General features: G+C 38.8%; 1 protein-coding gene across 1 annotated transcript in view; it reads left to right on the top strand.

Moving 5' to 3' along the window:
* The window catches only part of srp72 (signal recognition particle 72), a 54,560-nt gene extending 41,004 nt beyond the window's left edge, over window positions 1-13,556 (top strand). Inside the window, exons 13-19 of the mRNA XM_039758220.1 lie at window positions 1,632-1,727; window positions 2,179-2,282; window positions 4,255-4,332; window positions 6,020-6,160; window positions 6,273-6,310; window positions 7,908-8,070; window positions 13,115-13,556. Coding sequence (XP_039614154.1) covers window positions 1,632-1,727; window positions 2,179-2,282; window positions 4,255-4,332; window positions 6,020-6,160; window positions 6,273-6,310; window positions 7,908-8,070; window positions 13,115-13,286 — 792 coding nt within the window. The 3' untranslated portion in view covers window positions 13,287-13,556. The remainder of the gene's footprint in view (window positions 1-1,631; window positions 1,728-2,178; window positions 2,283-4,254; window positions 4,333-6,019; window positions 6,161-6,272; window positions 6,311-7,907; window positions 8,071-13,114) is intronic.
* The last annotated feature ends 2,241 nt before the right edge of the window (window positions 13,557-15,797 follow it).

Below are 15,797 nucleotides of genomic sequence, written 5' to 3' on the forward strand. Positions count from 1 at the left end.
AGGCCATCGTTTCTCCTTGCTTCGCGGTTCTGTACTGTTTTATTGTTCGTTTATTACGATTCTTATAGTTATTGCGTACCTATTCGAGACTTAGTTTACTGTTCAGGTAGCCATTTCCTTTATTTAATCCACGGCTTGTACATTATTTTTTGCTCGTTTATTACGATTATATAGATATTTATTGATTCCCGTCTTTCGCTGACTGCCTGCTCATATAAGATGCTCCGCTGTTTTTTTGTGAAATAGCCTTTACACAGCTTCTCCGCTCTTTTATAAACGAACGACATATAAAGCCATCACCTTGCCAATTGTGTAATGCGTTTTTTGAACAGGTTTGATGCATGGAAGTGATCACTTGTACTACGTTCAGTAAGTTCACGTGAGCTGCTCACTTGTGTGATGTTGCGATGTCCACGGCTTAATTTAATGTTAGCTAAGACCCGGCACTTAAAAGTTTCTGGCTGCACTCCGGTTGTAATATGACGAAGCTGCGCGAGCTCACTCTTGAGAATGCAGCATATAGTTGTCCAGGAGAAAAGCAATCTTGCCTGAAATCAATGGCATCGTTTTGTAGGGTCTGTGCCTGAGACTTATTACTTGTTTTCGCTCAGCAGAGCCGTACTGGAAATTAGAGGCATCTGAATTGAAATTGGAGATCAGATGGTATAAAGGGGACACGAGGAATACATTGAGTGTGGAGAAACTCTAGAGACAGCGTGTGTATTAACTTGTGGATTTTTCTGTGAGTATTTGGTGGCAGCGTGGCGGTTGCTTCCAAAGACCGTGTTAGCCGCGGAGCGCAGCTCAGAGCGAAATGAGGTGAATGGGAGGGGAGATGATGACATCACTCCCCCACCCACCTTAATTGTCAATCCCCCCACAAACAGTCTCTCGGAATTTGCATAAGCACAGCCCTTCACCAGCAATTTTCACTTAGTTACAAAGTTATCAAAACTCTCATTTATACCCTGCGTCCTCTCATTAAACTTGTATCCCGCATTAGCCGTCGGCATGACAAACGCCAGTGGCAGCCTGTTTATGAACTTAATTTAAACTTTAGGTTTACACTGTGCTTTGTTTCTGAAGTTGCAGCACTCATGAATATGCTTGTATGTGTCACTCGCTCGCTTATTATTGTTTCGCTGCCTTCTCAATTGTATAATGCATGTTTTCTTCAGCACTTTTTGGAGCTCTTCCTTGTTTTCTACGCACTGCGTTGACAGTCATTTCACACGATTACGTGGGAGGCGTGATGATGTCACACGAAAATCCGCCCCCACGGCCATCAAGCTCAACTCCATTACAGTATATGGAGAAAAATAGATTCCAGTTATGACCATTACGTGTAGAATTTCGAAATGAAACCTACCCAACTTTTGTAAGTAAGCTGTAAGGAATGAGCCTGCCAAATGTCAGCCTTCTACCTACATGGGAAGTTGGAGAATTAGTGATGAGTGAGTTGGTCAGTCAGTGAGTGAGTGAGTGCTTTGCCTTTTATTAGTATAGATGTGTGTCTAGTTTGTTACAGGAACATTTTTTGTATTGTCCGAGTCCATGTTTTTTTTTTTTTTTAATTTTATTCTTTCACTCCTAGAATCAAGGTGTTAAGTGTTTTTTTTTTTTCTCCCAAGGTTTCCGCTTTAGTGACCATGTATAGTCATGAAGAAGATATTGACAGTGCAATTGATGTGTTCAGTCAAGCAATTCAATATTTCCAAGAAAACCAGGTATGTTGGTATTTCTTAGTTTTCCATGCATCATAATAAAATATTGATGAATTCACTAGTGCTGCTTTCTGTGTGCCACACTGTTCTTTGCCCTTTAATAATACATTTTCATGTTTGTGTGTAGTTTTGGTCAGGAGCCATCAAGAGGTGGTTTGGGCACATAAGAATTTACCCAACCGCCTCTGATAGAAGTAGTACCAGGCACAGCCTACTGACATGCTTGGATGATTATTTCTCTTGACTGTCTTTGGGTGTGCTTGTGAAATTCCCATGACATAAAGTAGATTGTTCCTGGGGATGGGATAACCTAGTCTGTAAAGTGAGGTTTATGTCCACTTCATTACACTGATCTTGTTGGCAAAATTAGAGGTTATTTGATGAGTTACTAAATTGAATGTGTTTCTGCCCAGGGTTTCACATTATTTTTTGTTTTCTTTAACTTTCATTACAGCCCAACTCACAAGCTCATTTGTTTCTTGTAAGAGAAGCTGCAAATTACAAACTAAAGTATGGACGAAAAAAGGAAGCAATAAGTGACTTGGAGCAGCTTTGGAAGTATGTAAATAGTTATTGATATATTGTCGTCAGTATACATGTAGGAGGCAAATTTTTAGATCTTGATGTTTATTTAAGCACCATGTGACACCATGCCATGTGAATATGTCTAAAAAATTATATATGCAGTCATATGAAAAAGTTTGGGAACCCCTCTCAGCCTGCATAATAATTTGCTTTCAACAAAATAGATAACAGTGGTATGCCTCATTTCCTAGGAATGTCTGAGTACTGGGGTGTTTTCCGAACAAAGATTTTTAGTGAAGCAGTATTTAGTTGTATGAAATTAAATCAAATGTGAAAAACTGGCTGTGCAAAAATTTGGGTCCCCTTGTAATTTTGTTGATTTGAATGCATGTAACTGCTCAATACTGATTACTTGTAACACCAAATTGATTGGATTAGCTCATTAAGCACTGAACTTCATAGAGAGGTGTGTCCAAGCATGAGAAAAGGTATTTAAGGTGGTCAATTACAAGTTGTGCTTCCCTTTGACTCTCTTCTAAAGAGTGACAGACAGCATGGGATCCTCAAAGCAACTCCCAAAAGATCTGAAAACAAAGATTGTTGAGTCTCGTGGTTTAGGGGAAAGCTACAAAAAGCCATCTCAGAGGTTTAAACTGTCAGTTTCAACTGTAAGGAATGGAATCAAGAAATGGAAGGCCACAGGCACAGTTGCTGTTAAACCTCAGGTCTGGCAGGCCAAGAAAAATATAGGAGCGGCATATGCGCAGGATTGTGAGAATGGTTATAGACAACCCACAGATCACCTCCAAAGACCTGCAGAACATCTTGGTGTCGATGGTGTATCTGTGCATTGTTCTACAATTCAGTGCAATTTGCACAAAGAACATCTGTATGGCAGGGTGATGAGAAAGAAGCCCTTTCTGCACTCACACCACAAAGAGAGTCGCTTGTTGTATCAAATGCTCATTTAAACAAGCCAGATTAATTTTGGAACAAAGTGCTTTGGACTGATGAGATAAAAATGGAGTTATTTGGTCATAACAAAAAGCACTTTGCATGGCGGAAAAACAACACCACATTTCAAGAAAAACAGCTGCTACCTACTGTCAAATTTGTTGGAGGTTCCATCATGCTGTGGGGCTGTGTGGCTAGTTCAGGGACGGGGGCCCTTGTTAAAGTCGAGGGTTGGATGAATTCAACCCAGTATCAACAAATTCTTCAGGATAATGTTCAAGCATCAGTCACAAAGTTGAAGTTACGCAGGGGTTGGATATTCCAACAAGACAATGACCCAAAACACAGTTCGAAATCTACAAAGGCATTCATGCAGAGGGAGAAGTACAATGTTGTGGATTGGCCGTCACAGTTCCCTGACTTGAACATCATTGAAAATCTATGGGGTGATTTGAAGCAGGCTGTCTATGCTCACCTCCAAATTGAATCAAATTGAACTGAACTGGAGAGATTTTGTATGGACGAATGGTCAAAATTACCTCCATCCAGAATCCAGACACTCATCAAAGGCTATAGGAGGCGTCTAGAGGATATTATATTTGCAAAAGGAGTCTCAACTAAATATTGATGTAATATCTCTGTTGGGGTGCCCAAATTTATGCACCTGTCCAATTTTGTTATGATGCATATTTTCTGTTAATCCAATAAACTTAATGTCACTGGTGAAATACTACTGTTTCCATAAGGCATGTCAGATATTAAAAGGAAGTTGCTACTTTGAAAGCTCAGCCAATTATAAACAAAAATCCAAAGAATTAAGAAGGGTTCCCAGACTTTTTCATATGACTGTGTTTCACTTTAATATCATAGTGTATGTATATCCTGCATGGGTTGAAATGTTTGAATGCAATATACAGCTTTGATTGATTACTTTGTTTTGTTCAAGGATTGCATATATTATTTAATTACTGTTTTGTCCTCAAAGGTAGAATTCCATGATGTCTTAGTGTTTATTGTGAACTGGCCTAATTTTATGTATTATTTTTATTAGGCAGAATCCAAAGGACACACACACCCTGGCACAGCTGATTTCTGCATACTCTCTGGTAGATCAGGAAAAGGCAAAATCGTATCCTTTACTTGCTATTGCTGAATTTCTGCTGAAGCATGCTTTAACATTTTAGAATAACAACCATTTTTGAGGTTATACTTCATCGGGCCATTTAATGTGCTAGCTGTTTCAGGTAAATGTATGCCCAATAATTGTTTTATTACTGTGTGACACTTATTTCCTGTATGTAAAATCCCAAATCCTCCCCTGAATTTTAAAGACGCATGTTATTGTTGGGGTATAACATCTCACTGGATTATTGCCAGCCGCTCAATTTAGATAATGCTTCATAACTCAATATCCTTGCTGCGACTGCCGAGGCACTAAACGTCCATATTGAGAATAAAAATGATTTTAATGAGCTTAATTGAGTCAAGAGTTTCCACATAGTTGCCTGTATAGGGTATGCTATTTTAAATTTAAATTCAGTCACATTAAAAAGGATTAACAAATTGCAGTCATATATATTTAAATCTAACATTTGGTTGTGACACGTGATCCATTTCCTAACATAAAAGGTTCCTTACTTTACCTTTTTAAAAACAACTTCTAAAAACAACATCCTAGTTTGAAAATCTGCTGAATCTACTGTAACCACCAGAATGACAGGAAGAAGAGTAATGACATCTGCTGCCCACAAGCTAATTACACAAGTGACTAAGAACAGGAAACAATAAGAAGAGAACACTCTGAACCACATAGCCAAACAAAGAAGTAATCCTGAAGATTGAAGTTGAGCAGCAGGCAAACACGATGGATCACAGGGCATAAAAGAGAGTCTAGGATATAGAATGCAAGAACGAAAACAAGACAGAAACTTGTGCTGACAAACAAGAAGATTGTCTAATAATAGAAACTTCCAGACACAAGTACAAAAGTACATTACTTTTAGAGGAACTGAAAGAAATACCTATTTAGAACATATTAAAACTTTCAAACACTCCTTACCTTTAACTAGATTATTAGTAGCATTTTATTTTAGGACTGTATTTGTTTCACTTATATATTGTAAATCTCATTTACAATATATAATTTCTATTATATTGCAAAGCATAGAAAACATCAGTTTTATTGCATCTTGACTGAATTATTGTGATAATAATGCATTTGTTGTCCATAGCAAATCCTACCCTTCACTTTCAAGGTGGTAAAGTTTTCGGTTTCCAAAAGCAGATGGACAATGAAGAGAAGAGCAAAGTTTAACACTAACAGTGCTCTTTCATAGTCATTTATTTATATGACCGGGGGCTCTGCCCCCAGCTCGCTAAACTCGCCAATTCCCGGGCGGGTGCTATGTGCTAGCCACTTCGCAGCTATGCCGCTTGCATATGGGGTAGCAGATGAGCAGATGTGCAATTTAAACAGATTATTTTCATGGGAATTATTACATATGAGGAATAGAGCTATTTTACATTACAGTGAGTAATTAATCATAGTAAAAAAAAATAGTAAAATATAATAAATTGAAAGAAAATTATAGTTCATGTTGCGTTAAAGGTATTGGTTGCGTTATTCCTTTTTTTTATGTTTGGCTTTGAAATTAACATGCAAATACTTTTTAAACTTACACTTTTACTTAAAACTTCAGTACAAACAATATTTGGAATTAACTTTTCATCTTCTTGGTTTGGTGGCCTCAATTTAATTCCTGGAAAGAGTATTTTCCTTTTTCCATCATATCTTTCCTAAATAAATTGTGTTACAGTCTCAGCAAACATCTACCCTCACCGGACACTATGTCTTTCAAAGTAGACGTGGATGAACTAGAAAATTCTCATGGTGCCACATATGTCAGAAAAAAGCCAGCAAAAGTGACAGGCGAAAATATGCAACAGAATGAACAAGGGTAAGAACACATTTCTAAAATAAACTTTGTTCTCTTTAAAAACAAGCTAAAATTGCCTTGTCTTGCCACAAATTGTTTAATGTTTATATGTGTGTGTGCAAATCTCTTCTAGGCACATTGACATAAAGAAAAAGAAGAAGAAAAAGAAGGGTAAGGGAAATTTTGAAGCTTGATGCCTTTGGCATATTTTACATATCATTTTATCAAATCTTTATTTTTTTGCACATTGAGTCTTTTTTTCTAGCTTAATTTGAGACAAATGTATTAAACCACTTGATATCTCCTTTTATTTTTTTCTTAAGCTTAGAGTCAAGGAGAAGTTAATTTTGTTTAATACTTATTTCTTATTTGTTTTATATTTTTATTTACTGTTCAGCTTTTTTCCTCTTTAAATAGATCTATGCATTTCATCATCTTTGATGAATGCTACCTAATGCTTCACTCATAACATCTAGGATTTTTTTATATAAGCCAGTATAGGGTGTTGTACCGTGTTAGCCATTATGGATGTAATGAGAAGTCAAACAAAATGGCACCTTTTTTGACTAACTAACTTAACTATAGCTAACCAATAAAAGGTGTCATTTTGCTTGACTTCTCAGTATGTGCCAGTATAATGTTTAAATTACTAATAAGAATTCTTGTCTGAAATAATTGAATGATTTAATTAGTTAAATCACAAAATCAAAAATTTTATTGGATCGGCTATTGTCAAAAGTCTCACCTTTGCCCTTATTGTTTCAAATACCTAAGTAAAGTATGGATGTCTTGATCTGTGCTGTCCCACTTCTGTAGGTACACAGTGGAATCCATCTTGATTGGCTGCAAACATAACATCCTGGTACAGGACGATCTCTGCTGTGGACATCATATCATAGCATTGCTGAGAGTGAAGCTCACTCAGAACATTTCTGTCTTTTATTAAGGAGATGAAGGCGACACGGTGGCGCAGTGGTAGCACTGCTGCCTTGCAGTTAGGAGACCTGGGTTCGCTTCCAGGGTCCTCCCTGCGTGGAGTTTGCATGTTCTCCCCGTGTCTGCGTGGGTTTCCTCCGGGTGCTCCGGTTTCCTCCCACAGTCCAAAGACATGCAGGTTAGGTGGATTGGTGATTCTAAATTGGCTCTAGTGTGTGCTTGGTGTGTGGGTGTGTTTGTGGGTGTGTCCTGTGGTGGGTTGGCACTCTACCCGGGATTGGTGCCTTGTGCCCTGTGTTGGTTGGGATTGGCTCCAGCAGACCCCCGTGACCCAGTGTTTGGATTCACCGGGTTGGAAAATGGATGGATGGATTTTATGTTATTGTAAAAAACATACATTAGTGTCCTCAGCCATTCTGCATGCTTGATTTAAGTTCCTTTTTTTCATGAGTATATACCGTTAGAACTTTTGGTATAAGTTCTAAATTTTGGTATATATTAATTTGACACACACAGTTGTGAAGCATTTTTTTTTACCATGTAAAACTATACTTAGCCTGTTTTTGCATCTTAAAAGGTTTCCCCCTTGCTGAGTAAAGCATGATCATGGGTGCATTTGGGAAAATGAGTGCAATCCACCATCATTATAACCAAAACCATCGCAGTTGCAATTCAGTTGCTGAGAAACGCTGCTTTACAGTGTTTTGAAATAGTAAGAAAAATGTGGCTGTTCCACCTGGGAATAACCCTCTTGCCAGCAGCAAGAAAGAATTTTTTTTTATTTATTTAGTATTCCCCAGAAAATAATGTTTTTGTTTTCCTCTGAATTTAGGTAAATTGCCAAAGAATTGCGATCCCAAAGTAGCACCAGATCCAGAGCGTTGGTTGCCAATGCGGGAGCGTTCATACTACCGTGGGAAAAAGAAAGGCAAAAAGAAGGAGCAAATTGGAAAAGGAACTCAAGGGGCAACATCTGGAGCTTCGGCAGAGCTGTTGTGAGTATTTATATACATAATACGCTACCGTGGCTGTTCGTTTGTCTGTCCAGGATTTTAAATCACATGTAGCTCGCAAATCGTTTGACCAATTGACCTGAAATTTGGTACACATATACTACATGACATCTACTATCCGCTTTTGGGGTGATGATTGGCCTCCAAGGTTATTCCTCTTTTTATTTTTATTTTATTTTATTTTATTGTCAAATCAACTCTCGGCAGCGGGCAGCAGGGCAGCCATTCTCATCCCTACTACCTTTGGCCTCACTTCCCCTACCTCTTCATATCTTAAATCATTCTTGAGGCAGATTAAAAAAGTGAAAAATTAGGAAAATGTGCTAAGTAATTGCAACACAAACCCTGACTTAATCAGTTTTAACGTGAAAAAATGCCAACGAAAGAAGAGAAGCAGGCCATTAGGGTGGAGAAAAGAACAGCCGCTTAGGAAGCAGCAAGTGCATCAACCTCTGAGCAAACAAATGCTAAACGTACAGAGAGAGAGCATGAAAACTATGACTGCTCAAGGCAAGTGTATTCATAGTGCTTCGAAGATTTAAAAGCCTGTACAGCAGCTGTCTTTGTCATCTACTCTTTGCCTTATTTCTGGCCCCGGGTGTGGTTAAATCTTTTGGTACAAAGTCTCGTCTAACAGGATGTGAGTTCTTGATATTTTTTAGTTTATAATTTGAAAACGGAATAAGGATCTGAAAATCTAACAACATCACGTTAAAGTTCGATAAATTCTGAAAAGAATGATACCAAGCATTATATATGTAGGTTTTAAAATAAGCCCAAATTAAAGCGTGACATTAAAACGTCACATAAAATCGTTGCACTTTTAGGCTTAGGGTTTTATATATAGAGAGACTAGATATACAGTAATGCTTTGTAGGTGTTTAGATTATGGGGTTATAGTAGCAGTTGAATTTGTAGTGTATTAAGATTTTTACAGATCGATTTTCATGGAGATCAAGTGTGTGGAAAAATTGTTTCACATATATCTACATTTTCTGGACTGGAAGCTGAACATACAGTTAGGTCCATAAATATTTGGACAGAGACAGCTTTTTTCTAATTTTGGTTCTGTTCATTACCACAATGAATTTTAAATGAAACAACTCAGATGCAGTTGAAGTGCAGACTTTCAGCTTCAATTCAGTGGGTTGAAGAAAACGATTGCATACAAATGTGAGGCAACTAAAGTAGTTTTTAACACAATCCCTTCATTTCAGGGGCTCAAAAGTAATTGGACAATTGACTCAAAGGCTATTTCATGGGCAGGTGTGCGCAAGTCTGTCGTTATGTCATTATCAATTAAGCAGATAAAAGGGCTGGAGTTGATCTGAGGTGTGGTGCTTGCATGTGGAAGGTTTAGCTTTGAACAGACAACATGCGGACAAAGGAGCTCTCCATGCAGGTGAAAGAAGTCATCCTTAAGCTGCGAAAACAGAAAAAACCCATCCGAGAAATTGCTACAATATTACGAGTGGCAAAATCTACAGTTTGGTACATCCTGAGAAAGAAAGCAAGCACTGCTGAACTCAGCAACGCAAAAAGACCTGGACGTCCACGGAAGACAACAGTGGAGGATGATTGCAGAATCATTTCCATGGTGAAGAGAAACCCCTTCACAACAGCCAACCAAGTGAACAACACTCTCCAGGGCTTGGTAGGTGTATTGATATCCAAGTCTACCATAAAGAGAAGACTGCATGAAGATAAATACAGAGGGTGCACTGCAAGGTGCAAGCCACTCATAAGCCTCAAGAATAGAAAGGCGAGATTGGGAACATCTAAAAAATCCAGCACAGTTCTAGAAAAACATTCTTTGGACAGGTGAAACCAAGATCAACCTCTACCAGAATGATGGCAAGCATGCATTTCACTTGTTGAAGACTAAACTTCGGACAGAAAGAACCATAACCAAACAGCAACTGAAAGCCGCTGCAGTGCTGACGACACTGCTATTGTGGGCTGCATCAGGAGTGGGCAAGAGGAGTATAGGAAGCTAATCAAAGACTTTGTTAAATGGTGCGACTCAAACCACTTACACTTGAACACCAGCAAGATCAAGGAACTGGTGGTGGATTTTAGGAGGCCCAGGCCCCTCATGGACCCTGTGATCATCAGAGGTGACTGTGCAGAGAGTACAGACCTATAAATACCTGGGAGTGCAGCTGGATGACAAATTGGACTGGACTGCCAATACTGATGCTCTGTGTAAGAAAAGTCAGAGCCGACTATACTTTCTTTAAAGGTTGGCGTCCTTCAACATCTGCAATAAGATCCTGCAGATGTTCTATCAGACAGTTGTGGCGAGTGCCCTCTTCTACCCGGTGGTGTGCTTGGGAGGCAGCATAAAGAAGGACGTCTCACGCCTGGACAAACTTGTTAAGAAGGCAGGCTCTATTGTAGGAATGAAGCTGGACAGTTTAACATCTGTAGCAGAGCAATGGGCGCTAAGCAAACTCTGTCAATCATGAAGAATCCACTGAACAGTGTCATCTCCAGGCAAGAGGAGTAGCTTCAGTGATGTCACCGTCCTGCTCCACTGACCGACTGAGGAGATCGTTCCTCCCCCACACTATGCAACTCTACAATTCCACCCGGGGTAGTAAATGCTAACATTACTCAGTTATTGTGTGCTTTTACATGCATTTTTATTACTCTTTAAATTAATATTGTTTTTTTGTATCGGTATACTGCTGCTGGATAATGTGAATTTCCTCTTTGGGATTAATAAAGTGTCTGTATGTCTAGGCCTGGCAGAGCATTAAAATGAAGGAAACCTAGCATCTGGTGATGTTCAAGACTTCAGGCTGGCATTGCCAACAAAGGGTTTTCAACCAAGTATTAGAAATGAACAATTTATTTCCAGTTATTTAATTTGTCCAATTACTTTTGAGCCCCTGAAATAAAGGGATTGTGTTAAAAAAATACTTTAGTTCCCTCACATATTTATGCAATCTTTTTGTTCAACCCACTGAATTAAACTGAAAGTCTGCACTTCAACTGCATCTGAGTTGTTTCATTTAAAATTCATTATGGTAATGTACAGAACCAAAATTAGAAAAAAGTTGTCTCTGTCGAAATATTTATGGACCTAACTGTAGCTTGCTCAAAGTTTGTTTTTTACATTCTATTAAATTAAGCAAAAAAATGTCATTTCTTCTGGAATTAACATATTAATCCTCCGTAACTTATGTAAACTTTTCCTGTCACTTATTCATTCATTTTCCACATTTTTTTTATAACTAGTTGACATACCTTAACTAGTGTGTCCAACTCCGATGTGATTGAACTCTGGATGGCAGAGTCCTGGGCAGCCATCTATGTCGCCTAATGGATTAACCAGCTTTGGCTAGATCAAAGCGCTCCAAAACTGCTTGAAATGTTACTTGCCGTTATCTTCAATGACACTATTCACAACTAAACATTTTGGCAACGAGTGGTTTTGAAAATTCTTGCATGCAACCGTTTTCAGGCGTTTTCGGCCAAACACTTGTTCCATTAAAATTAGAGGTAACACTTATCAAACGCTAGTAAAAGGAAACAAAAGAATGTTTAGGAAGTGTATTTACAAGACATCAATGCTACTTTTTGGATGAAGCAGCTCGTTGAAATAAAAAAAAAAAAAAATTTAAATTGGCGGAATCGTCCTGCATGTGTGTACTGTATATTGATCCTCTAGTAATCTTTATTGAGGAACAGATTACGGTACTAATCTTGCAATCAAGTAATAAGAATTCAACAAAAGTTAGTTATACATTTAGGTTTAATCGGGTTAAAGTTTAGTATAGATGTCTTAAATAGCCAGAGTGGTAGCACAGCATTGTATGGGATTGGCCTTTACTGGATTGATTGGTTTTATTGAGTATTACCCGTTTTTACACTGAGTACTTAAAATGTGTCAGCAATACTTCTCAAGTAAGAAAATACACATAGTCCTTCATGAAGTAAATAACTTACATCCCCAATCCGAGGCCCAGTGTCAACAATGGCCTCTCTGCCACCCATTCGTTCACACTGTTTTAAAGTATTTTTAGTAAATAACTGAATTAAAACTAAACAGATGCTTTTTTAATACGTTTCTGTTACCGGATTGCACACAGCCCACTCTTTTCTGCTTGGCTGTTTGACTGAGCCCTGAAAATGTTTGGTGCACCATCCACTTGTGCTTCTTGCCTTACACCCAGTACACTAGTTCCCAGTGACCCTAATCTGGGGAAGATTAAATTTACCATACAGAATATGTTGGAGTATAGGAAAACAACGTATGTTGAATTCTTTTGAGTTGATTATACTGTTGTGCACTGTAGCCGCTTCTTCACTAGCTGTTTGCTTGCGTTGTGTTGCACTGACAATCATTTTTATCTCTCTCTCTCCCTCACACAATGATTTTGCCCCAACATATCACTATTTATGTTCTTATTGTCATCCGTGTGTAATCCTGGAATTGCTTCATAGAGAGACCAGAGTTGTCCTCTTGACTCCCTATGTTGCAGAACAGGGTGAACCCAATGTGTTCTCTCATGATGCCTGCTCTTCAAGACTGTGATCTCCAAGGTTAAAAGCACTAACATCATAGAAGACTTTTCTGGAAACGCAACATTCACTTCACAACACGACAACTCGCAGCCTACAAAATGCAAATTATGTCAGTCTTATTTTGCCTTCAAAAACCCTTCTTTGAAAATGCTCAAAAAGCGCCAGGACCAAGCCTAAAAATGATTGAAAAACACTTGAAAAAGGCCATTGAAAGCTTTAAAAACGCAGGAAATTCAAAATGCTCAATTGTGAATGGGCCGTTAAGTAAGTTTTAAAGACAATTGTATCTTTAAATACAAAGCTCATATATAAATCTAGTTCTTTGTTCACATTGACATGTTTCACTGCAGACTAAAGTGTAATTATAAACATTCAAAGCTACTGAATATCTGTAAATATTGTATCAAATGCATATTTTGCCTGCTTTTTGGAATTTTTTGAAAATGCTGATGATATTGTAGCTGTAATCATTAATTTCCAAATTGTTTTATAGGGATGCAAGTAAAACAGCAAGTAGCCCACCCACATCCCCGAGACCAGGAAGTACAGTGTCGGCACCTTCAAGCAACATTGTCCCACCCCGGCAGCAAAAGCCTGCTGCATCTGGAGGCACCAGGAAAAAACCTCAGCAGAAGAAAAAGAAAGGTGGAAAGAGTGGATGGTGATAATTTGAGTTAAAGACAGTGATCAAATGAGCTTTGGAGAAAAAAATATCACTTTTCAAAGTTTATTACTTTTTTTAAATATGTTTTAAAGTTTTCTTTTCTGTTAAGGAATAATTTAACTGGACCGTCATTTGTTTCAGATTACCAATTATTTAAAAAAAAGCCAGTTAATTTCTCATTTAAGAAAGCAGAGTTTTTGACATTTTTTCTTTCCTAATGAGACATTTTGCCTTGATGAACTTGTAATAAAGAGAACCTTGTGGCATGAAAGTCCTGGGCAATAATTTGTTCCTCACAAGGCACATACAAAATTTTCCTGTTTTGTGTTGACTGCTCATTTGACATTAAATAGTTAACACTTTGGAGCAAACTGCAATTTAAATTATAGAAAATGTATACTAACTAATAATTAAGAGCAATGAAAGGGAGGGTCTATGGGACAGTAGTGAAACCAGCTTTCTTATGAGCTGGAGACGGTGGCACTGACCAGAAAGCAGGAGGCAGAGCTGGAGGTGGCAGAGTTAAAGATGCTAAGATTTGCATTGGGTGTGATGAGGATGGACAGGATTAGAAATGAGGACATTAGAGAGTCCGCTCAGGTTGGACGGTTGAGAGACTAAGTCAGAGGGGAGAGATTGTGTTGGTTTGGACAAGTGCAGAGGAGAAATGCTGAGTATATTGGGAGAAGGGTGCTAAGGATAGAGCTGTCAGGGAAGAGGAAAAGAGGAAGGCCTAAGCAAAGGTTTATGGATGTGGTGAGAGAGGACATGCAGGTGATGGGTGGGACAGAGCAAGATGTAGAGCACAGGAAGAGAAGGAACAAGATGATCCACACTGTGGCGATCCCCAACAGTGGTCGCCAGAAGATGAAGACACTAAGCAAATTATTAACAACAGCCTTAGTTCTTTGTTACATGGATTCCATAAGATGTTGGAAACATTCTGGTCCATGTTGACTTGATTGCATCACACATTTTCTGCAGGTGGGTCAGTTGCACGTTCATGGTGTGAATCTCTTGTTCTACCACATTCCAAAGGTGTTTTTACTGGATTCAGATCAGGTGACTGGGATAGGCCACTGAAGAACACTGAACTTCTTGTCATGTTCATTACACAAGTCCTGAAAACAAATTTCTTGCGGTAGGGTAGTGTCTAATGAATTCCTGTACAATGTAGGATGTGGCTGTGTTCAGAATCAACCAATCACAATGAGTCTCATCTTAAATAGTTGTTAGTATACATCTGACAGCAATTAAAGTGAGTGCAAAGAATAGTGTTGTGGTGCAGAGTGAGGTGTGCACATGTGAGCACCCAAAGCGAAAAACTCCCTTCAGGAGTGTGGGATAATCAACTGTTCTATAAATTCAGCAGTGATGTGGTCAGATATCGCATGGAATAAGAAACACTTTTTTTTTTTTTTGTCATGAAATGTGAAGTTTTCAGATTGTGGCGATTAGGGTTGCATGGTACACTGGTATTGGGAAAAGTACCAAAAAGTTAAAGTGGTACGGTATAAACAATTTGGTATTTTCAGTACCAGAAGTAAATGTCTGACATTCTTTCAATCCCCACTAAACCCCCTTATTCCATTGACACACACGGGACTTTATGATCTTCATCTTACTGTTTCAAAATGATGACGATTTCATAGGTGAGATTATTGCTTTCAGGCAATGCATGTCACTGTGCACCAGGAGGCATTCATTTAAGGAATTTGCATGCATTTTGGTCACACAGCACTTTTTCTAAATGGTCCCCCCATTTCAGGACACCATATTTGGCACACAGCAATGGCAGGCCTACTAAAGCCATTGTCCTATTTGGGACTTCATTGCATATCCAACATGCAATGACTGCTTGAAGTCTGTGATTCAGAGACATCACCGGTTGCTGAGGGTCTTCTCCTGGTTCTTTCTCTAATGCAGCCATTTTCAGCTCCTGCTTGTGTCAGGGGGTTTGTCCCCTTAAGTTTTCTCTTCAGCATATGGAAGACCTGCTCAATTGGATTTAAATCAGGTGACTGGCTTGGCCATTCCAGAATTTTACATCTTTTTGCATTGATAATCATCTCCTGTATTGCTGTAATATGTTTAGTTCATTATCTTGTTGCAGGATGAAGTGCTGCCCAATGTGTTTAGAGGCCTTTACTGGAACTTGAGCAGATCGGATATTTCTACACACCTCAGAATTCACTGTGCCACAGCTGTCATCAGTTCCATCATCAATAAAGAGAAGTGTGCCAGGACTGGTGACAGCCATACATGCTCAAGCCATAACATCCCCAGTACTGCCATGTTTAACAGACAAGGTAGTCTGCTTTGGATCTTGGGCAGTGCCTTTTGGTCTCCACACTTCCTCTCGTCATCACTCTGATGAGGTTCATCTTTGTCTCGTCTGTCCACAAGACCTTTTCCCATAATTCTGTGGGCTCTTTGAAGTCCTTTGTCACAACCTGTAATCTGGCCATCCTGATTTTGTGTCTAGTGGTCTACAACTTGCAGTGTGTCCTCT

This window comes from Polypterus senegalus, chromosome 7, assembly GCF_016835505.1.
Source record: "Polypterus senegalus isolate Bchr_013 chromosome 7, ASM1683550v1, whole genome shotgun sequence".
Taxonomy (NCBI): Eukaryota; Metazoa; Chordata; class Cladistia; order Polypteriformes; family Polypteridae; genus Polypterus; species Polypterus senegalus.